General features: G+C 44.2%; 1 protein-coding gene across 2 annotated transcripts; it reads right to left on the bottom strand.

The window, feature by feature from the left end:
* Positions 1–57: 57 nt before the first annotated feature.
* smarcc1a (SWI/SNF related BAF chromatin remodeling complex subunit C1a) lies at positions 58–22,544 on the bottom strand. Of its 2 annotated transcripts, none has more exons than XM_080501554.1 (28): positions 22,352–22,544; positions 20,456–20,575; positions 20,268–20,353; positions 19,969–20,050; positions 19,198–19,290; positions 19,018–19,087; positions 18,722–18,791; positions 18,103–18,178; positions 16,962–17,087; positions 15,327–15,445; positions 14,641–14,771; positions 12,909–12,968; positions 12,739–12,776; positions 11,730–11,851; positions 10,899–10,970; positions 10,660–10,773; positions 10,267–10,420; positions 9,508–9,615; positions 9,342–9,401; positions 8,830–9,088; positions 7,728–7,889; positions 6,789–6,844; positions 5,780–5,933; positions 4,818–4,996; positions 4,597–4,731; positions 1,642–1,975; positions 1,424–1,549; positions 58–505 (listed from the first exon to the last, which is right to left on the bottom strand). In XM_080501554.1, exons 1-28 carry the CDS (start codon positions 22,535–22,537, stop codon positions 414–416), a joined length of 3,384 nt encoding a protein of 1,127 aa, XP_080357680.1. In that variant the 5' UTR covers positions 22,538–22,544; the 3' UTR covers positions 58–413. The 2 variants fall into 2 exon arrangements, with proteins under 2 accessions (XP_080357680.1, XP_080357681.1); XM_080501555.1 differs by having other exon boundaries at positions 15,327–15,421.
* Positions 22,545–23,690: the final 1,146 nt, after the last annotated feature.

The following is a 23,690-nucleotide window of genomic DNA, read 5'->3' as shown; positions in this document are numbered from 1 at the left end:
GGAAGAGGTTACAGTGTAATTTAAAACTGAAGCGATTGGGGGGGGGGGGGGCAGACAGTTTTAAAATCTGTTCTGTCTGCTTTGTTTCATTTCCTGTACAGAGGATTGTTTCTCCACAGCCTCCGTCAGGCCAACAGAGCAGAAAACAGTGTTTATTACTACACGACCCTTCGCCGCTGTGCCCTGAGAGGAAGCCTCCGTGTGTGTGTGTGTGTGTGTGTGTGTGTGTGTGTGTGTGTGTGTGTGTGTCTATGAAGTTTATGGTTGTTTTGAGTGTTGAGGGGGAAACACTGAGCCAGTAGCAACGGCCACTGAAAAGGGCTGATGATCAAAAACAGTTTGGGGGGTGTGTGTGCGTGTGTGCGTGTGTGTGTGTGTGTGTGTGCGCGCTTTCTTGTGTATCTGTGTAGCTCTTAGTTGTCAGCCACTCGTCCACTGGGAGGCGCCGGAGGACCCGCGGGAGCAGGAGGCACGGCCTCGGCCTGTGCAGCAGGAGGCCCAGGGTCTGTCCAGAGAGAAGCATGACGGGGTCAAAGGTCAGAACGGAGGCTGGTTTCTAACAGGAGCCAATCTGAAGAGAGGATCATGGAACCTGAACCCTGCAAGCTTTGTTAAGGCTGTTCTGCTCATAGATGACGTCAACATGCACAATGCAAACAGCAGTGAAGACCAATTATGTTCCAATGCTTCAGACTCTGGACGTCACAATACTATGAGAAGATGAAAGTGAGTCTCTCCGGTTGCAGAGTACATGGAGAGTTTATTCAACGTCACGATGGAGCGAAAATCATCCACACTCATTGTGGACCATGTTGGCGTTTCCACCTGGAGCGACTCTTCATCGTCATTCAACAAGTTTAACTGACGAGCCGAACAGGAGGTTACCAGACTTAAGGCACCGCGAGTCGTTTTTACAGATTCTTTAATATTGATGAAAATGACAAGAGAAAAACACTGGAAATCACCTTGTGTCAAAATATGAAGAGGAGAAGGAGACTTTGTAAAACACCAGTGTGAAAATTAGTGTAGAGCCACAAGTAGAAACATCATCAAACTGAGACGTTCGTGTAAAGATCGGCGTTCGTTTCAGTGTTTTCACTGAAAAAGTGAACTTTTTGTTTTTAAAGGAAAACTTTGAAGGTTTATCTCTTCAAGCGTTTAAACTCAGACTGCTGAGATGAACCGTCGTCGCCCAGCTGCAGGTTGACAGCGTGACGTGACGCTGATGAGCAGCGGCGAGCCGCCAGCTTCGGCACGCAGGAACATTTGGACTTGCACAAGTATTTCCTGTTTGGTTGTTTGTGGTGTAAACACTCAGGCTGACTGGTGTTATTCAACAATGTGCACAAGGATGAAAATACATGAATTCATTCATGTTTACACACACAATACAAACAGTGTGATGGTGGGGGTCTGTACTCACACATGCCGTTGGGCGCCCCGGGGTGACGCGGGGGCATCATGGGCGGCATGCCTCCAGGAGGGGGGCCGGCGGGGGGCGGGCCGGACAGCATGCGTCCGGGCATGGGCTGGCCGGGTCCCATCGGTCCTGCAGAGTCCAGGAGACAAAGGGACATCAGGTTCACTGGGTTTTAATCCAACCTCTTTTTCATCAGGACCTCCGGTGTCCTCGTCTCTCACCCGTCTGTCCCGGGTGGTGGGGGGCCATTGGATGGTGGCCCATCGGGGGGTACCCGGGGTGCATGGCGGCGCCCAGCGGGGGCCCTCCGTGGTGAGGAGGTCCTCCGTGGTGTGGCGGGGGTCCTCCCGGGTGCATGCCCGGTGGGGGGGGCCCCGGATGGGGTCCGGATCCCGGCGCCTGCCCCTGGGCGGCGGCGGCCGCGGCGGCGGCTGCAGCGGCGGCGGCCGCAGCCTGCTGCTCCATCTGCTGCCTCGCCTTCATCTCGGCGTACTTCAGCTGCTCCATGTGGAACGCCTGTCGCTCGGTGAGCAGCTGCTGCCGCTGGAGCTCCAGCTGGACACCAGGACACACGTTAGGAAGTGCTGAGTTCAAATGCTGAGCAGCAGAAACATTGAATGCACCAGTGAAGAATCTTTAATGGGAGCTGCAGACAAAGTCTGTTTTACAACCTTCATGCTCCAGACGTTTCTACAATTTATCAATGTTTGTTGCTTTATCTGGTTTGTATGTGAGATTTGTATTTAATAATGACAATGCGATTTAGATTCCCTCAGATTAATACGCAGATCAGCAGATTTTTGGATTGTGGCATGACGACAATCATTCCTGGATTTTCTTTGGTCAGAATCAATAATCTGCAGTAAAAATGGTCAAGTGACACAAGAACTTCCCCCAGGTACTCCGAGGCATCATCACATAAACAATGTTTAGAACCCTCCAGCCTACAACCCTAATTTTTAACCCTCCAGATGTGGCTGGTTTGGGGATTAGTACTTGTGGAGGATTGACTCCTCTCTATTGTATTTTGAAGTCACCTTGTCACACATCCTCCTCCTTCTATTCTTTATGTTGTAATAAAGCACCAACGAGTTGAACCTCCTTCATGTTCACAGGACATTAAATGAGGCCCAGAGCTTCTCCAGCGCTTCTTTATGGCTCCGATGTGCACATTCTGTCTCCCGTTTGTTTGAGAATTAAAGATCCTAATGTAGCTAGAATTCAACACGAGACACATTTTAGACGACTAAATATTAAATATGGTCACTTGTCTCACCTCAGAAAGGGAAACATGAGAGCGTTTAATAAATGGAAGCGATTCTGACCATGTGGTTTTGGTACAGAGACACTGCGGTTCGTTGTTCAAACATGGAGATTTGAGCATTTGTTTTCCAGCAAGTTGTCCTTGGAAGCTTCACAATGCAAACAAGTTTTTAAACTGGTGTTTGTGAAACAGTTGTGTTGAGTTGGGGGTCTGTTCCCTGAGCCCACCGTTGTGCGAAGTCTTGGATTTAGTGCTGCACTGCTTTGTGTTTGTCTTCTGCACTACGACAAGCTTTTCCTGTCCTCCAGCCGGCAGAAAGCTTCTTTACACACTGTTTATACACCGTTTACAGCTGAGAAACTGGGCGATGCTCCCACTGCTGCAGCAGCAGAAACACAGTTTTACACTCTCGACAGCGTCTCCAGGGATTCTTTGGACCAACACACACACACACACACACACACACACAGTCAGGTAACCATTGCAGCCGCTTCACTAAACATCCCTGTAAGTTCTCGGAAAACAGTTTATTTGCAATTCAGCCTTCGTCCAGCAGAATCAAAGCTGTGCTTCCTTTTCATTAGAGCAATAAGAATTGAAAAGACGTGTTGGATCGCCGATGAAGGAAATAGCTTCTAATAACACCAAGACAACGACAGCACTGTGACACGGGGTCGATTCAAGCCGTTTCTAATGTGAATCAGTTTTACCACCAACAACGAGCAGAATCCCAGTCAACAGTCAGTGTCGTCTCGGGGCCGTTCAGACCTGCGTTAACTCGTGTTCAGAGTTCAGTTGAGTTGTGTTCGGAGGTATTTGTACAGTCAACAATAAACGGTGTTGGTGGCGAGCTGCTCAGCCCCTCCAACCTCGGAGAAATATTAACATTTGTGCACCGTGTCCAGGAAAACACCAATCAATGTTTGTCCGGCTTTAATTCTGGCCATTTTTTTTTAGTGACAGCCAGGAAATGTTCACAATAATGTGAAAGAAGCTCTTCTACACTGAACCAAACACATCCTGAACAGCCAGCGGTTGTTATGCAGCTTTGACTTGGCAGGGAATTTCCTCTGCACACAAAACAAGATTCTAAAAAAGAAATGAGTTTTGTATACGTGGTGGTCGTGTGTCAATCTCTGCCCAGGTGTGATTACGACGATTTATGAATTTATTCATGTTGTTTGAGAACTCTGTGGTGTTTGGTGAACCCTGATCAGAGTTTACCAATCATCTGCCGTCACTTCCATCCTGGTTTTAGATTTATATGTACTTTAAGATTTCTCTCTCAAAATGACAGTGTTCATAGAGACCACTTCATTCTTGGTGTCTCGTGTTGCAGGGAATCTGGTTCCTTTAAACCTCGTAAAGCAGGAACGTTGATCCCCAATAGAGGGACTAAATGCAGGCATCTGATATTTCCTACATTGTGATTTCAGGTGAAACCTGATGCAATCATGTTTAAATGACCCTCAGTGACTGTGAAACCAGGCGAGTAACTGAAAACTGGACATCAGGTCGGCAGGTATGTTTGTTGAGCGTCTTCCCAACACCGACTATACTTTACATATATTGGAGTCTTTCTGGACCAGTTTACATGACAAAGTTTCAAGTGAAAAGCATCATATTTGCGTGAAAATCTGTTTCGAGGATAGCGGCAGAAATGATGAATATGTAGTTAGCATGCCGACCACTAGTTGGTGCTGTATCTTTGTTTTCCGGTGTGTGTGTGTGTAATGAAACCACACACACTAAGAGAAGCTTCATTCCCACAGACAGACGAGTGTCTGACACTTCACCCAGCTGCAGAATGAGCTTCTGTTAATGAACCGTGTGGAGGATTAAAACCCAGAGCTTCCCTGGCGTCACGCCGGACGCCAACATTCAGAGCGCGGCAGCTCCTCGTTGTACTCACAGCCTCTTTCTCGCGGTCCATGATGGTCTCCAGCTCCTCGAAGTGCCTCAGCTTGATCTCCAGCTTCTTCATCTGAGTCTCCACCAGCAGGGCCACCAGGGACTTGATCTTCCTCTCCTCCACCGCCGCCAAGTGCTGAGAGGAAGCACAGCGTTCCAAGATAAACACAGCGTTTCAGTGAGCGCGGTGCATCTCCCCTTGCTCCGCTCCGGCGGCCTCACCTTGGCCTTGGTGGCGGCGGACGCCAGGGCAGCCGCCGCCGCCGTGGCGATGTTTCCCTCGCCGATGTCGTGCTCCAGCTTCTTCTTCTTGTCGTCTCCTTCTTCTGCAGCGGCCTTCTCCTCCTTCTCCTTCTCCTGCTCCGAGGACGACGTTTCCATCGCCTCCTCTTTGTCTTTTTCTGACGGGTAAAGACATCCCAAGGCTTAAAATTGACTTTTTTCACATTTGAAAGCAGCGTTTCAACTCCCGACCACAGGGAATCCTAGTTATGGAGGTTTAGCTGCTCCAAAGGAAAAGACCACCGAGAGGCTTCTGAAAAATTCTTTGTTCAATTAACAGTCGATTGAGTTTTCTTTGTTCAGGGTTTTTTTTTTTTTTTTTTGCCAACTTGTGTTTTTTTAATGTTTTGTTTTCTATATTATATCTTTTTTTTGTCATTTCTTTTAGTTCTCATTACATTCCAGTGCTCTTACTGGATTGGAAACAAGTGAAGAAGGTTGATCTTGATGTGGCAATTCGAATAAGAGACAACTTTCCTATTGAGAAAAACTGATTTTAAATAAATATATATATATATATATATATTTAAAAAAAACGTTTTAGTAATTTAAATATTCTTTGTGTCATGTTCAGTGTGCAGCTACAGTTTTATCAATGAGTGTGAAAGAAACTAAAACAGGTGCACAAAGAGAAGAACAATAAAGTTTAACGGTTTTAAACTCACCATAATGCCAAAATTAAGTCCCTGGATTAGCTGCTATTGCTCATGAGTGTTAATGAAGTGATGAAGAGACACTCTGCTTCACGTTCATTCAGCATTTTGAAATATTCAATGACCAGTTAATAAAGCGCCTAAACTCCAATCCAATCATTACTATAAATAACATTTAAATATCCAAGAAAGGCTCCACTTAGAACCAAACTGTGGTACTTTGAGCTGCTGATGTGACGTCACTTTTACCTGCTGGAGAGCTTTTGGCCTCGCCGACCTCTTCACTCTCCTCCTCGCGCTCCGAGGCCTCGCCTCCTTCCTTCTTCACCTTCTCCGTCGCCTCCGTCTTGTCGCTCTTCTCCGCAGACTCGCTGGGCTTCTCCGCCTCGTCCTTTAACTCGGCCTGACAGACAACAACGAGGCCGATTAAAGGGACAAATGATCTTTTCCCCTTTTGCTCATGTCTTCATTTGTATGGGTGAAAAGGTTGAAGTCTACGGTGAAGCGCATGAAGTGGACGAGAAGGATGGAATCTCCTCAGTCACGTTCTGGAAACAATCACAGTGGCTTGGAAAAACAAAACCCATGACGCCAGTTAATGGACGGTAATGAGGACGTCATGGGCTTCTGTGTTCCCAGCGCATCGAGGGAAACATGACGTGACAATGGCCACTGGGCTTTTCCACAGCAGGTGACTGAGGACTGAATGTAGACGAGTGGAAACACTCAGTGTGGAGAAACGGATGGATGAAGTGAACAATGTGGGCAGAGCTGGATAACGTCTGACACCAACGATCACCGAGTTTGGCTCTCACTGTCCTGTCACCTTCTTTGAAATTGGTGGTTTGGCTGAATTGGAGCCTCTTGCAGGCTGGTTTTGACCCAGAGGCAAAGTAGAGTCATTTTGATGGTTAAGGCTTTTTTGTGGTTGTTGTAATCTAGTAATCATCCTTCCACTGTTTCTTATCCTGGTGTGCATCAGCAGACTACGTCTAAAAACAAAGGGAGTTGTGCTTTTTATTGCCTCCAGATTCAGACTGAAGCCAACAATCATATCTTGTAATGTTAAAAACCCCAGGACACTCCAACAATAATAACTTGTGTTCAAAAAAAGCTGGGTGTGGTGGAAATCAGGTTCATTTATATTCACGGATTTAATTCACACAGGTTTTTGTTTTGTATGCTATTGTGTTTCTAAACGAAAAGAAATCACACACAATGACTCCTTAACCAAAGAAGAATTTATGTGGAGTCTCACCTTATCAGCCTGCTGGGAGTCCGAGTCAGTGTCCATCTTTTCTGGCTCTGCCGTTTCTGAAAGTAGAACACACACATACAAAAAAATAAATAAAACTGCATCTCAAATACACAATGATTGTAGCAATGACAAGAGGCAAGAGAGGCTCTGGAGAGAAAAAAACACGAGTATCGATTCATGAAAGTAAACAAAGGAGCGGGATTTATGCTTAAAAGCATTTTGACTGAGTGGATGCACAGGAAGCAGCGTGAAGTGTGTGTGTGTGTCAACATCTGCTCACATTAACGTCCAAATACACACGTGACGGGGGGGATACATCAGTACTGTTGAGTGTTAAAGCATGTCAGGGGTGCACTTGAGCGTGTGTTAAGAGTTTGACTATTGATCCTGCTTCAGGCCCAGCGAGGCACATTTACGCTGATTGATTACCGTCCAGGCTGAAGAGGATTTTAATTCAAGCATAACACATGACTGCAAATCAGGGTGGATGTGTGTGTGTGTGTGTGTGTGTGTATGAAAAAGGGCAATTTTTTTTTTAAAGAAAGCACAAAGCCAAATAGAGAGAAAGCGATAAGCACATGGCAGTGTGTGATGACCCAGTTTTCTGTTCCCCATTTTTACCCCTCCTCCCACACCCCTGCCCCATCTGCCACTGCTTTAATCCACTGGTTACCAGGGTAGCACACACACACACACACGTCACTTTCTAATGAAAACAAGACGTGATCGCCTGCTACATTATCAGTAATACATTTTTTTTTTCCTCCAAAGGATATTAGGGATGAGCTACTGCTCTTTCTCTCACACACGCACGCACTCTCTTTTGCTACCATCTGCTGCCCTCTAGTGGTGAAGTGTTAAAACGCGTGGCAGTGCCTCATTAAAAGATGCATAACACTATGTTAGAGCTCCAGTTCCACATGGTTCAGTAGAACTCACCAGTCTTCTCCGGCTCCTCGGGGGCGGTCCCAGCGATGCCGCTGCTCTCCAGACCAAACGCAGGGTCCACTTTGCCCGTGTTCCTCGCCGCCTCCTGCACTTTCTTCACGTGCGCTTCAACCAACTCGGCAGGCACCTCCTCACGCACACGAGAGAACTCCTCTGCAAGCACAGAGGGAATAGTTATTGATCTTTTCAAATAGAACATCAATACTTAATACGTGATGCTCATCAGCATGCGGGTCTGATGGACACGTTAGGTTGTTGAACACATGAATGCATCTCGATTTTTACGTCAGCCTGATGTTTTATCAGGTAAATATAACATTCATTTACTCTAATAAGAGGCCGCTTAGATCTGGGGGTTTTTCCCCGTGACATTGAGTTCAATCACACATTCAATATAACTTCACAACGCACTGCTTTAAAGCCTAAATCAAATCATAATTGACAAAACCTTTTGTTTCAGGAGTACTTTGTGATTAACTTTCCTGTTAGAGGGTGTTGGAAATAGATGATCTACTGTGGCAAAACGCCTCCTCTATCCTCCTTTCACACACCATCGCCTTCATGTCCCCCCTCACTATTCTCCTGTCTGGCAGCTTCACCCTCAAACACACGACATCTCAACCTTTTCTCAGTTTCCCACCAAACTGTCCAACATGATCGGTCCCTCGAGTTTACTAATTCTTCATACTGCATTCAAAACCTCCACATCCTGCACTCTGACACTGAAACTTTAGCCTTCTGTCTTTAGTTAGAAGCCTCCATCTTTAAATTATACAATATCGCTGGTCCCACTACATCCTGTAGACCTTCAATTATCGGGATTGTTCTTTGACATATTAATTCCTGAGACTCATCATCATCCACCTTTCTTTACCGTCTTCTTCCTTCTTTAACATCAACTGCTTTGGATGGTTGATCCCAAATACTCCACTTTCTTTTTACAAGCAATAACTAAATGTTTTGCTAACATCAGGACCCACTCACACTGAAGCAGCTTGAAGTCGATAGAAAAGACTTTTCACTACGTCTATTCCCCGTGTCACCGTCCTACTTTCCTCCAAAACAGAAACGTTGTTCTTTCATCAGCGCTCACCGAGAGCTGCCTTGGCAGCGGCAGAAGCCACTCTGGGGTCGACGACCGAGGCGAGGAAGGCTACGGTGCTCATGACGGGGTTCCCGGACTGGCTGAAGGGGATGGGCTGGTAGGCCAGAGGGCCCAGGGTGGTCTCCGTGCTCTCCAGGTACGGGTCTTCAATGGGCAGCCGCAGGAAGTGAAGGATGCACTCGTCTTGGGTGCGTGAACCGACGTGCTCCGACACTTTGTTCCAGTCGTCTTTGTACATCTCCAGGGCCTGGAAGGAGGTGGGGGGGTGGAAGTTTGTGTTTAGGAAAAGCTAAAGATGTGAGATCAGATTAAAGCAAACCAATGGAGGCAAGAACTGTGGGGGAAAAAAAGAAAGAAAAAATCCAGTAGGGGCGATACAAAAAAGCTCAACAGTAGAGAATATAAGGATTCAAAAGATGAATAAGAAGGAAATTAAAAAGAAAAAGTGTGATGAAGGAGAGGTGAAACAGTTCCAATGTCTGGTTCTGTTTTGAACTCACCTCCAACAGGAGTAAAGTCTCCTGCTCGGTCCAGTCTCTGGTGGTGCTGACCGGCTTACCCTGCAGACACATCAGACAACGTGTAAACATTTTGGAAAAACAAAACGAGAGGACAGGAACTCTTGAGTAAAACACGTCCAGATTTACACACGACTTGCATGCACACCTTGGCGTTTTTCTTGTAGAGGTCGGGGCGGAGGCCGAAGTTCTGCAAGTCGATGGCTTTGTCTTTCCCCTTGTCTGCAAAGTTGGGCATCGGCTGTGGAGGAGGAATCTGGACGGACCGAAATTAACCTTGTTTATGTACAAACATCTGATTCAAACACGCTGAGCAGGAAAACAGGTCTGTGTCTTCATGTAAATCAGAATGAAATTGAGCTCTTATCACATTAGATTAATGTTAAATCGACTTATACTGGATATCATTTCACCGCGATGTTTTTAAAACCAGGCTATAACCTTTCTGAAAGAGGTGTTAATACTGTACGATCTCAGCAGAACACTTTGTTCTTGAAGTGTTGCTGGATGGGAATTTCTTTAGTGTCTAGAAGTAGAATAAAAGTCTCCAACACACATTAATACTTTTGAAATCAGGCTTTAAAACTTTCCAGTTTGATAAAGCTCATAGTTCGATGCACCAAGATTGATTCATCTCTTCACTAGTCACACATTCATACATCACCACTGCATGTCATTCTTTGAGTCTCTCTCTCCTGGAGGTCTGTGCTCCCTATCCAACCTCCAAAAAAAAAAAAAAAAACATCTGGTGCGACACTATGCAACACATTTATACTGGCTGGATAGAAACTTCTGGCAGCATTACAAGCGTGTCTTGATGCTCCTTCCTTGAATCATCTTTCATCACCACGATATTATCTTGTGGAACAACCCCAGACACCCCCCTACATATTCAGGCTGTGCTTACAGGTGGGGGTCTGTGGTTGAGCGGGATGAGGCCGGACGGTGTGTCAGCCAGCACTGTGAAGTGGGGTGTTGGTGGGGGGCCCATGGGCAAGGGGCGACTCTCAGAGTCCACCTGGTAGTTCACCAGACCCCACTGCTCCAGGAAGGCATGGACCCTTCAGGAACGGACAACAAACCCAAGAGTTAATCCCTTGTTTTGGACAGTAAATTCACAAAGGAATTAAACAAGAGTCTTGTATATTTATTGTATTTCACTTAGTTGCTTAAACTATATTTGCACATTCAATACACATAGTTCCAACTACCGTTTAACGACTATGAATATGTCTGAGTTATTGGGAGAATCTGATGACGAAGCAGCCAGACGAGTGAAGAGCAGATGAACCTAGCGTACCTCATGATGGCGCAAACATCTCCGGTCAGATTCCTGCGGCAGGAGGTGGAGGTGAGGTACTCCTGAGGGTTCAGCCTGTACGTGTCGATCATGAAGTTGCGGTAGGCCAGGTATCTGTTGCAGAGAGGAGAAGAACCACAGTGTGGTTAGCAGAGAAAGAGAACGTGTTCTGGGTGAGCCACGCTCACACACCACCACAACTGGAACTGTGTGGAGAGTTGGTGGGTGAATCAACTGACATTTCTGGGGTTTTGGATTTGTTCTTTCCATTGAAGAACTCGGGCAGGGCTCTCCGCTCGATCTCATGGATGCTGGAAAGAAAAACAAAAACATTAATCAAGGGCAGACAACATCACCAAATGTTGTTTTTTTTTAACTTGAGATTAAAAAAACGGAGCCACCGCTACAAGAAAAAAAAAGTGTCAAAGACGCATGCAAAGGAATACATTTCTAAATATGCTAATCGGACATCAAATCTCCCAAGTTAGGGCCTCAACTTCCTTTTTGTCTGAGTGCTGGAATGATTGATGATTTCAAGTCCTGCAACACTCATTAAGGCATAATTCTATATACAGCATTACAGGACATTTCATATCTGAGACATAAATGTTCGTCTCAATACTGAACAAAAGATGAAAACAATTCTAAAAATCAGACCTGGAATCATGTGATCTACTATCTTGTCTGACATAAAAGCCACACATGATCTGAAGTAGGACCTGTTTAAGTGTCACGAAGAGGATAAAGCCATGTATTGGTCACACCGTACAAGTCCAACATTCTTCGTTTCTTTCATTGTGGAAATAGTTTCTCTGCTTTGCTCCAGTCCCTCATAACTTTTCACACACCGATTTTTCTCTGCTGCATATTTTACCCATATGAATTTAAATTGGACCGTGCAGCTTCTTGTTTTCGGTGACATTTTGCTTGCTTCGTTAGTTCAAACACAATAGTAACAGGTTTTTCAGAGCTCCTGTAGCGGCATTCTGCTGCCTTACAGTGCCACCTAGTGGCCTCAGATGGTACGTGCTTGCATATTTATGAATACAGGTCAGACTTCTAGCACCTACCAGTTGTAGTCAAACCAAGCAGCGTAGCTGGGGATGATGATGTGGTGCGTCTGCTCCGTCACGTTGTCCTCGCTGGCGTCCAGCAGCCGGTTCACTTCACCTTTGCCTTGTTCATCATCGTCCTGGCGACAGACCAAGAAATCACCGAGACTCTTTTGAAACTTTTCTCAATGTTCGCTGCAATAAAAGAACCAGATTGATCTGCAACGATCCCACCCTCCTTTCAAAGTTCAGAATGTAGCCATGATGAGGAGCGTTGAACACCTGCATCTGGAGAACACTGGAAATGTTTTGACACATTTTGTCAAGTAAAATCAAAGCTAGTGTAATTGCAGTTAAAATGGTCCAACGGGTCCAAATATGTTAAATTCACTTGAATGTTGATCTTAATAAACTTAGAAATGCAAAAAGTGCGATACCTGTGCAGCAGGTGTTAATTTATTTGCACATCACAATCATTTATCTATAGTTTTAGCTGAAACCACAACATGCCATATGTTGCATTTAACGGAGTACAGCAACCTTGTTGTGGAAGTTGTGTCTTGGGAAATATGTCACAACCGTTTTAAAGCCTATTTTGGTTCCATCTCTTGGTCAAATGTTAAAAATACCAACATGAGCAAAGCAAAAAATAGCTCAATAAGAAAACGCTTCACAAGTTGAATTTTGATAAAGAGAAAACTCGAGTTTCTTCAAACTACCTGTGAAATGACTCACACAACAAATGGTTTGTTTACCAAATCATGAGAAATATTGGTAGAGTTAGACTTTAAATATATAGTGTGAAAGATGTCCAAACAACACGAAGACCTGCAGAGTTTCAGCTCTCGGATAAACGACGAGCGAAAAGTAAAACATTGTGAACTGAACAACATCTTCATTGCACAACAATGAGCTACAACACAGTTTAATAGCAATAATATCTTGGATCTGGTCTTGAACTCTCGCACATGAACGCATAATTACTTTTTGATAGGATGAAAATGTATTTTTGTTCTTTGTCTCCTACCTTTCCACCAGACAGCACCGAGTCGTCTTCCATGTCATCTGGTGAAGGAAATGGAAATAAAAGCAGACTTCAGACGAGGCACTTCACATGAAGCGGCGGTTCACAGTTACAAATTCATTAATTCCGCCCATTGATGTGAAACGGACAGAAACACGAGTAGTTCCACATACCCAAGTCGGCCACATTTCCTCCTTTGACGGGAGTGTTCTCGCTGTCTTTCTTTGAATTTGCTGCCGTGGAACAAAAGGAGAGAAGATGAACAAAGCAAAGTCCCGAAGACGGGATAAAAAATTTCAATTAGAAAAAAAAAAAAAAAGAAGTCTAAGCCAGTCTAATTCAGCCACAGGCTTTAACCGGCACTCCGGTTTGCAAAGGAGGATGTTGAAATGGAGCGAATGGATGTGTGTGTAGGCTTTTTTTTTTTTTTTTTTTAAGGACTAAAGTGGGACGTTGAAAATGGGACTTGGTCTAAAAAGAGTGTTTTTATTCAGGATTGTGTGTTTGGTTTTCACAGGAGCCTTAAGAGGAAAGTGGAACAAAAAATACAAACATCCTTGGGCCATTTTTCTGCTTCTCTGACTGGAAGACAGCATTTCTGTCTGAGGGAGAGACTTTCTGTCTCTCGCTTCATTTTCTCATCTTCCAAATATTTCAGTCAAATGTTGAACGTGAATTGACGTGATGCCTTTGCTTTAAAAGAAGAACATGGTATGACTGAAACATGATCACATAAAAGAAGCATAAATCAAATAGTACATGTAAAATAGATAAATGGCCCAAATTGATTACATTTTCTGTGATAAAAGTACAAAACATTTATAAAACACAAAAGAGTTCAATTACAAATTGCTTGCTATTGAATGCTACCATATGTGGAGCAGATTCAAACTAATAACATACATTGATGCTGTATTTGAAAACAGAATGAAACATGTACACTGTGCTGATCAGACCAACAATAACAGGACGTATTAATCCATGTCAGGGATATCAAACAATTCAGTCCAATCTAATCTAAAATAATGCCATTACAACTTTTAAATCTAAACGGTAAAGTTCTTCTTTGTCATAATGCAGAGTATAGGTGATGAACATGTCTACATTCTCACAAAAGTCTAAAAAGATATGACATGAAAAAAACAACAACAACATTTTGCATTGTGAATGTTTTCCCAGCCTCACTGAGGCTGCATGGCTTTGTGGCTAATGCTAATTAGCTCGTGATGATCTCAGTGTCCGCTGCTCTAAATAAATTGATTTTCTCTCATTTTTACAACTGACTTTTTGACTTGGCAGCCGGATTTTGACCGTGTGTTTGAGACGCCTGATCTACACTTTAAACACACCCAGAAAATATAAATGTGTTTAAATATCTGCAGGGATGTTTAGGGATGAACTGAAAACATTGAACTCCAAATATCACACAAGATTAGCAGCAAAAGACTCATGTTAACTTGTCACACAAAACAAGGGATTTTTTTTTGGGGGGGGGGGGGGGGGGGGGTTGAACCATGTGAGCCGTTATTGTGAAATTTGTGTTGACAAGGAAACCAGGATCAGGATGTGTTGTTCTGCCGTCTCACGACCCGTTGACACCCAGACAAGATGTGTATCATTATTTAAAAAAAACCATTCAGAACAAACTTAACTCTTCACATCTGTTAGTTGTTAAAAGATCTTACTAGAAATTTCAAGTGAGTGACAATCTAATATATTTCAGCCTTTTTTTCTTAATTAGCATCACTGATAAAAAAAAAAAAGTACAATTGGCTTTTGACTACTGGGAAATCAAAGCAAGCAACATTTTTAAAATTTAAAAGAAATATGCCGATGCATTCCATTATGGTCATTTGAATCTCTGCATAATGAACCAGAAAATGTGAAGCGCCCCTCTCCACCTACCGCTCTTGGACACGCTGCCGTCCTCCAGGCTGGCCCCGGCCGACGAGTCGTCCAGGTCCTTGGTCATGTCCTCCTCTGTGTCTTCCTCCTCACCTCTGTGGCCTCGGCGTTTCCAGTGAGGTCCCGGGTTTCTGACACACAATTCACACATTAAAGAGGAAAGCCTGGAACACTAAAACTTTGTCGGACGTATAAATACCAGCAGCAAAATCTCAACACAACCGAGCTCCGTCCAGGAGATGTATGCCTGCGAGAACCACCGAGCACCACTGTTGCTCCGTGTTCAAAGATTTATCTGACCAAGCACATTACTCTGATGTGCCCCGGTGTCATAAAAACAGTCTATAATAGCAAATGTGCAATAATTCACAGATGAAAATAGCTCTCGACCCTTTGTCTCGTTACCTTAATGGTCACTTAAAACTCAAGTGCCCAGACATTTCAAGAAAAAGGCTGGATTAGAAAATTATAGACAATCCTAAAAGCCATTTTCTGAGAGACTGGAGTCCGGAGTAATAATAGAAGGTGCCGAGGGATAAGTGCTGTAAGAGCTTGCAGGAAGTCATAAAGATGAAGTTGAAGAATGGCTTTCAACGCATTTGCATTCATTCTCATTGATTTGATCGTTTAAGCTCTTTGCCTCAACTGGCGGCAGAGAAGCGTCGCTAGGAGGTCGTCTCTCTCACCCTTTCTTGCCTCCCTTCTTGCGAGACTCGGCGGGAGTGCTGGGCGGCGAGGGCGAGCGCCTCCTCTTCTTGCCGGCGGAGTTGGCCTTGCGCTCCTTGCGATCGGGTGTACGGGAAGACTGATCAGACAAACCCCGTGCGGAGCAGGGAGCGAGGGATGGAGGATGAGAGAAAGAGCCGCAGAATGAGAGGATGGAACGGTCGCACACAGAAGGAGGGGAAGCGGTGGGAGGACGACAGCGGGGAGGAGGGATGCTGTGGAGGTGGAGGGGACGACCAGGGTTCCTGCCCACTCTGACACACCTTCAGCCTGATGCTGACCTTGTGCTGAAAGTCAACCGACACTTTCCTCCTACCTCCATAAACAGTGGTGCACAAGACATCGCTAAGCTATTTCTATTCCAATATTCACCTGAAATGCAATAAATTGTACTTCAATGCACAGACGGGCTCTCTCGTGTGTCTGGATTATAGAAATGTTAGTGTGTTGTAATAGTTTTCTCACTGCTACAAGCATAGCACGACCACCAACAGTTATTTCTTTTAACCTTGGAAAAAAGAAAAGAAAGAAAATAAGTGCATGTAACAATACATGTAACACCAGACTGTGGACCGGCACCGTGCCGCAAAGACAACACAAAGTTTAGATTTGAAAATGTACATTTAACTTTGTTTATTTAGGAGAATGCTTCACTTCTGTCAACACTTCTTTACCTTTCTTAACTCCATCATACATCATTAATCCTTGTTAAGGCTTTGTCATACACGTGCTGTCAGTTAGAAATATACTGTGCTGCTTTACTTGTGACTGTTTCTTGGGCTTAGTCACACTGAACCCAAAGCTACTTTGATGGTTGGTGTTTTTGTTTTTATTACAAAGCCCAGCACGTGGACTACAAGGAGGGATTGGGCCTCTAGAAACTGATTTCATTTATATTTTTATTCAATTCACATCAGACATTTTATTCTTCAGAAACGGGCTTGTGGGGAGCAATGAAAGGATGACAGGACATCACCAGCTGAATTGCTGGCTGTGTTTTTCTTATCTTGCACGTGGAATACTCTGGATATTCTAGCTTTCCTCCAGTTCGTAGGCGTGATCGAAAACAAATTGGCGACACAAATTTGCTTGAGAGGTTGATCGTTCTTCTCCTAGATTGATAGTAACTGTGTTGAGAAGAACCCGTCTTCAAAGAATAGTTGGTTTAAAACACGGGTGGAGGTAGATTTAAAAAGTGGCCGTCGCTCCGTCACTGCAGTTAACGCCCATCATGCGGCGGCTCCCCGTCTGAGAAGTACAGTAAACACCCCCCATCCTACCAGGGTTTACCACCTCTCTTCTGTGAATGGTTCGAACTGGATTTGGTGTTACGGGACAGAAACCCTGAGGCTGATCAGTGGGAGACGAGGTGTGAGGAAAGGTCTGAGAAGGATGGGCAACAAACAGGCTGAAGCCGGGAGCGGCGGTGGCGCAGCAGCATGCATCAACACACACTGACGGCACCAACACATTCAACCACAACCAACAACGTCCCATTCGGCGCAGCCGTCGTCAAGTAACTCTTGTTAAGACGTACGAACAAACAAAAGGTGCACATCCAGGATGCCCCCCCCCCCCCTCTCACTACCACCTACCTCCTCCTCTTTGGGGAAGACCCTCTGGCGGAAGCAGACTGACTTCTTGTTTTCGTCCACTTCATAGTCTTCCTCATTCATCCACTCATTGAAGGCGTCTGTGTCCAACACCCACTTGACTTGAACCTGTTGAGGACACGTGTACAGACGTGTTGTTCACCATTGACAGAAAACCAGAGACTAAACCAGTGACACATACTATTGTTTCTCATTTCACACCAAATACTTTAAAAGTCTTATTTTATTTTGTTATTCTTTCAGAATCCTTATTATGTAATTCACTATTCCATCAGCCATCTGTTTTCAATGTACTACTTTTATGTTTTCATTTCAGTTTTCTTTCATTTTAACCTGGTTTTAATATTAGGTTCAACTTGTCTTACTCATCTCACATCATAATTAGTCTTCTTGAAAGGTATTATAATCCAACTACACTACATAGGTTTTTCCATTGTTGTATTTTCCTCAATGCATTGATATTTACACACATTTAATTGGCCAAATACATGGGTTAGGGTTCAAGTTTTAAATGGAGTAAGATAGAAACAACAAATAACCATAAAGTTTCACCCTAAAGTTTGAATATGATTAAACAAACTAACCCCCATCAGAGTGTGTGCAAACAAATAGTATATAATCAGCGCCGGAAAATAGAGCATGTTTAAAAACTCAACACGATTATTCATTCTGCTCTCATTTTCCTCTATGGATTAAAATCTAAAATTAGAATGCTTTTGGATTTCGGATCCGCGGGAGGCCCCGAAGTAATCTTCAAGTTCTACTGTCGTCACAAATTGACTTTATCCCCAGTGAGACAGCGGAAGTGACGAATCACCCTCATCTTTCGAGGGGCATTCCAGTTTTTATCTTTTGTTGGCTCTGCTAACCTTGAGGAAATGCTTTGTAAATATATGTGGGATAATGGGTGGAGATGAGCCTTGTGGGTAAATCCAACATGTTTACAGTAACCTCGTGAAGAGATGGCTTGTTCATTAAACTACCATGTAGTTTTGCAACATCCACAGTAAAAATTAACCAACCACTAAAAGTCATCACGGGAAATCTCAGTTAATTCAGCATCTTTGAAACCAACAAACTTTCTTTGACTGCTTTATATCACTTGATGGTTAAAGTCCGTTACCTTCCAGGGCCTGTCTGTGCTGGGCGGGTCCTCCAGGTCCCCGTCGACCTCGTTGGCCGACACCCAGGTGTCGTAGCTAACAAGAAAACATGCACGAGTCAGTGAAGAGTAAAATACCGAAGAGCAAAAACAGAGTTTTCAAGTGAAAACGCAGATTGATTGTAGTGTTTCATGTGTCTGTTTACACGACAACGGTACTCGGAGTCACTGAAAACATAACGTGTTGAAACACTGAGGCTTCGTCTCCTGGTAGAGGTGGGAATGCTGCTATAAAATACTTATAGAAATAGTCATTCTGCACATGCTCAGGAGATGGACAATCAGAACAATGTTTCCTCCAGAGTGTGATGAAAGTGTCCATTCTCCTGGGACTTGGTACTTTTATTTTGACAGTCACCATAATAACAATGTTTTGTTCTCTGCTGCATGTGTGGTTTCATTACACAAACAACAGCACCCACTAGTTGCTCTACATGAAATCTACATGGTTTTCGGTGTTTCTGCAGATTGTGTGGAATCGCACACGTTTTTGAGATGTTGCTGTGTAAACGTGACACTTTTCCCAACCAAAAATACAAAAGCTCTTGGTGTGACGCCACGTTAGCAATAGTCCGCTCACCTGTCTGGGTAAAGACCCCAGTGCACAAGCACCTGCTTGTCTTTCCTCATGACGGGGCGAAACCACTCCTCTGCAAACACACAAGCAAAGCCAAAGCTGACTCATGCACTTCACTCATTCCTCCTCTGAGACAAAACACCTTCCTCAGGTTACTGGTTTCAGACTACTAAATTCTTCCATGCTAAGCAGATTGAGAAAATGCAATTCAACATACACATCTATCAAGCCAGCCAAATAAGAGCAATCTGAACTCAATCCCAGTGAGGGAAAGCTCCTGAACATGGTGTGTAGCCCACCTTCTTCGTGGTGGCTTGGAGAGGGATAAATGTGGTGAGTGGCTTTTGACTTGTCGTCAGTCATGGAACCCTGAAACAACAAAAACCACCAATAATGTTTATGAAAAACTACAGCAGAAGCGACCAAGCGTCATCAGATATTCTGCACTCGATAGACGAGACAACATGGTGCTGGCTCACCTGGTGCCTCTTGATGATGTCTTTGAGCTTACTGGCCTGTTTCTGCTCAATGTCGGTGGACAGGTAGACGGTGGGCCGAGTCAGACAGTTATTCTGAAGAAGGAAAGCAGAATAAAGTCAGAGGATCACACAGTGATGTTCACGCCGCAGTTTATCACTGCTCACCTAACAACACATGAATTTTCTTTATAGTTCACATAAATGATAAGAAACACCTGAGATGACAGTAAACACTCATACGGCAAAATACTTTGATGCTAAAAGTTTACATTTCTGGAAATGGACTCGGCTTGAAATCAGGTGGAGTTACAGCAGTTTGTTTAACGTGTGAGCAAAGTGCCACATTGTGCTGAAGTGAAACGGGCACAAAGTGAATGTCACTGAATGAGGACAGTTATTTCAACACTAGATTCGGATCAAGATCAAACCAGCTCATTAAAACCAATGAAAACCAAATGTGAGCGGAGCCACACGGTGTCGTGCTCTCTGGTTTGCTCCCAGGTTGAGATTTGGAGAATTTCTGTGGTTGAGTTTGCATGTTCTTCCTGCGCTTGCATGTTATCTTGGTAATCCAGGTTGAGCCCTAAAATCATTTGAGGTCAACTGAGGACTCAAATCACTTTTGTGTGTGTGTGTGTGTGTGTGTTGACCTTGTGATGGCCTGTGGATCTGTCCGGTGTATGCCCTGGCCTGCCTTCACAGCTTTTTAACTCTGGGTCCTATAGAACGTGGATGGAAACAACTGCAAGCGTCTGCAAATTCGTCTCATACCTGGACCAGGTTCTTCTCTACATTCAGGAACATCTCCACGTTCCTGTCCATCCGGGAGGGATTCTGCAGGTCAAACCTTCGCCTGGAAGCAGCACACAAAGCAGCGAGACCCATGAACCTTTGTTTTTATTTACAAACTGACTTGCAGTGCACTGAATGTTAAAATACATTTGTTTTTTTAATGATTTCTTTGTCAGTCTGATGGAAACATTAAAAAGCCTTGGAGACGGGCTTGTATGTGAACGAGACCCACAACCAACGACGACTGATCGAATGAAATCCCACAAAAGTCAACTCACCATCCCTGCTCACTCTTAAATTTGTACACAGATCCCAGGATGTGACACAGAGCACCGCCCGCCTTGAAGTCCATGAAACACTTGGCCTGAGAACAGAAGAACAACAATGATCCCATGATTCTCCTGGAATAAGCGATGACACTCAAGGTAAAGAGAGTGTGAGTGTGTGTGTGTGTGTGTGTGCTCACAGGTAGTTTAGTAAGAGCAGGATTGTTGACCCTACGGCCAAACGCATCCTCCTGGAACTGCAACAGCTGGACCACAAGGCCCGCCAAGGATTTACTGGAGGGAGAGTCATTCTGGACATGCTGGAAGCAGACAGGAAAAAAAAACAACATTCAGTAAAGCCAAGCGATGACAAAGAAATGCACACAAGTCATAAGCTGCACAAGATATCATGCAGCAATCTGTGACACTGTCTCCCAACCTACTTATAAGAGAGAACACTGAGAACATTAGCAAAAAAAAAAAAAAAAAGAGGCCAAGTTTACCCCAAAGACCAAGGATTGCTCAATGGTTCAAAAAATAATAATGCAATGATGCTATTGCTGTTATTACTGATGAATTACAATTAAGGCAGTCACAAACATAACCACAGCAGGTTCTCAAGGTCAAGGCCAAAAAACCAAAACGCTGACATTAAAGGGATTCAGACTGTTGTTCCAAGGCACTACACATACAGTGAACACATGCAAATTCAGTAATTGTGTAATGTATGGGGCCAGCATTGGCTCAAACCTTTATTTGTAAAAGAATAAAAAACAGCGAGTGGTAATTGGATTCAAGGGACATGTAACTTTCTAATATTTTCGAACGATAGACATTGTGTTGAGCTAAATATATGCATGTTTCACATCAAGTCTCTCCAGTGGATGAATTGTCCAGTTTTAGATCCTCATCCCAGTGGACTGGATGGAGTGGTATTGAGAATGGAGGAACCAGTCCACTGATACTATGATGATCAAATAGGAGGATGCTTTTCAAACTTAACACACGCACACAAAAATAAACACACTTTGACAAATGTATAGGTATAATCCAAGGAATTCAAACATTTTAAGACTCAATTCATCTGCTTTAAGCCATCAACATATGTTGTCATTCAATGTTCACAACACTGCAGTTCTTCTCATTGACTTGGTACAAATATCACTGTTGTAGGTTAATAGTAAAATAAATCAGCTTGGCCCTGCCTGATGGCGTTCAGTGATGTGGTGTGATGAAGAGACGAACAACAGATGAGACACAAACAAACTAAAGCCAGGCTTCCATGTCTCCCGTTGTGCTCAATGCTTAAAATCTGGAAACACAACTTGCTGTGTTCCCTCTCACAACCCTTCAGCCAAACATTATCGTTCAGACTGTATTTCTTTGCTCTCAGTGACCCAGGAGGGTCAGTGGAAGCTGGATGAAGCCACGGAGTGACAAGAGGAGCACTCTTTGTTTGGCTAGCTGATAGTGGGCGAGTGCAGCCAGCGCAGCTCGGCACGCTGCTGCTGTGTTGACAAAAAATAAATCAACACTGGCTGCATCCCAGCATCAAACAGGACTGCGTTAGCAAAACCCACTCGGTGGTCTGGTAAGTATTTCTCCACTATGCTGCAACTGAGGAGGACAAACAGCATAACTGTGCTCAGAAGTTAAGATTAGTTCCGACTGCACGGTGTCCCATGACTAGCATTAAGTTATAACCTGACGCTTTAGACCGAGTTTACGTGGGTTTAGTTTATGTTATGAGTCGAGGAATTACTCATGAGGCTCTTGTTGAAGTTGCAACCTCAATCTTAAAGTCACTTTTAAACCTTTCTCTCCTGAACGTGCGGCGAGCAGCGACAGTCGTTAGCCAAAGGAGCTAACACTCGGCTAGTTTGGAGGAAAACAGAAGCGCGTGTCGCCGTCGAGTTGTAAACGTGCGAATCACATTCGGAGACTTGTAAACTAGCTCAAACTACGCAACGAGGATGAAACAACGTCTGTGTGTCGACCCAAGGGCTTTGCAGCTCGCAGATACTTCAGCGGCCCATTGTGCTAGCGGGACGCGGGCCCTGGTTGAAATCAATGGAGGAGCGCAGCGGCGAGCTCACCTTCTTGTAGTGCTTTCCGATCCACAGGCGCACCGTCTCCAACTGCGAGACCGTTTCTGAACTCTCCCAGAACTTCGCAGACGGTCCGCCGTCTTTCTTTCGTCCCACTGCGGTGCCGCCGCCAACAGGGCCGGTAGCCGGCCCGCCGGAGCCCGTTCCGCCAGCCGTTGTAGCCGCCGTCGCCATTGTGTGTTTTGTCCGCTGCGTCGTCTTTCTCCTGCACGGCGCCGCTCAGCGAGCGAGTTTCAGGCCCGATATCGCGAGACTTCAACCCGGCGGCCTTCTGGGAAATGGAGGCGAACAAATACAGCGACGACTGCAATACTACGACTACTACTGACTAATAATAACAACGTATTTGTTTCTTTCTAGTTTAAGTTCTTTTATAATACAAAAGAAATATAAAACGAAGTTGAATTACTGAAATATATTAAATTATACTTCCAAAATCTAAGAAATATATATCTTTTTTCATACTTGTGGGAGGGGGTGATACATTTATATTTTCGTTTGATATGAACCTTTAATTGATGCCATTTTTAACAGTCTTCCAAGTAAAAAATGTCTATTATACAATGATTTATTCCTTATACTCTTTATAGGTTGAAACTATCCATAAATATCTACTCACCCGCTAAAACAATCTTGGTTTCATTTGCTTTTCTCGTACACATGTTCAGTTAATTGTTTTAATTTATTTATTCAATACTTTGTTTGTATTCATGAAAGATATCTATAAAGACTTTCCAATGACAATAAATCCCCATTTAATGCGTCTCAGAGGGTGGCGCTCCGAGGCCCAATGTCTCATACTGTAACCATGAGTAGTGTGTCAAATAAATCTAAATCGTGTATCTGGAAAGCTTCAGTTTAATAAGCCTACTGAGAAATCTGTGCACACTCTGCTCTGAAGCAGGGCTGACAAACATATGGTGCCGAGCCAAAACCAGCCAGCAAGAGGCTCTAGTCCCACCAAACCACCAAGCAAATTGAAAAGATTTCAAAGAAATTACAAAAAAACAATTGTTTTGGACACAAGCGGAGATACGTGTGACACTGCCATGAATGCTAGCCAACTAGTATTCTCCTCAAAGTCATGCTGGCCATTGGTCCCTCAACCACGGTTGCAGCAGTTGGTGTGGGAACAAGCAGTGGCTTTTCACTTCCTCATACAACATAACACCAAAGACAGTCAAAGATATGCCTTTAGTCAGTGTGTGTGTGTGTGTGTGTGTGTGTGTGTGTGTGTGTGTGTGTGTGTGTGTGTGTGTGTGTGTGTGTGTGTGTGTGTGTGTGTGTGTGTGTGTGTGTGTGTGTGTGTGTGTGTGTGTGTGTGTGT

This window comes from Blennius ocellaris (assembly GCF_963422515.1).
Source record: "Blennius ocellaris genome assembly, chromosome: 8".
In the NCBI taxonomy this organism is placed as follows: Eukaryota; Metazoa; Chordata; class Actinopteri; order Blenniiformes; family Blenniidae; genus Blennius; species Blennius ocellaris.
The sequence above is the reverse complement of the archived record's forward strand: the minus strand, read 5'-3'. Positions and strand labels throughout refer to the sequence as shown.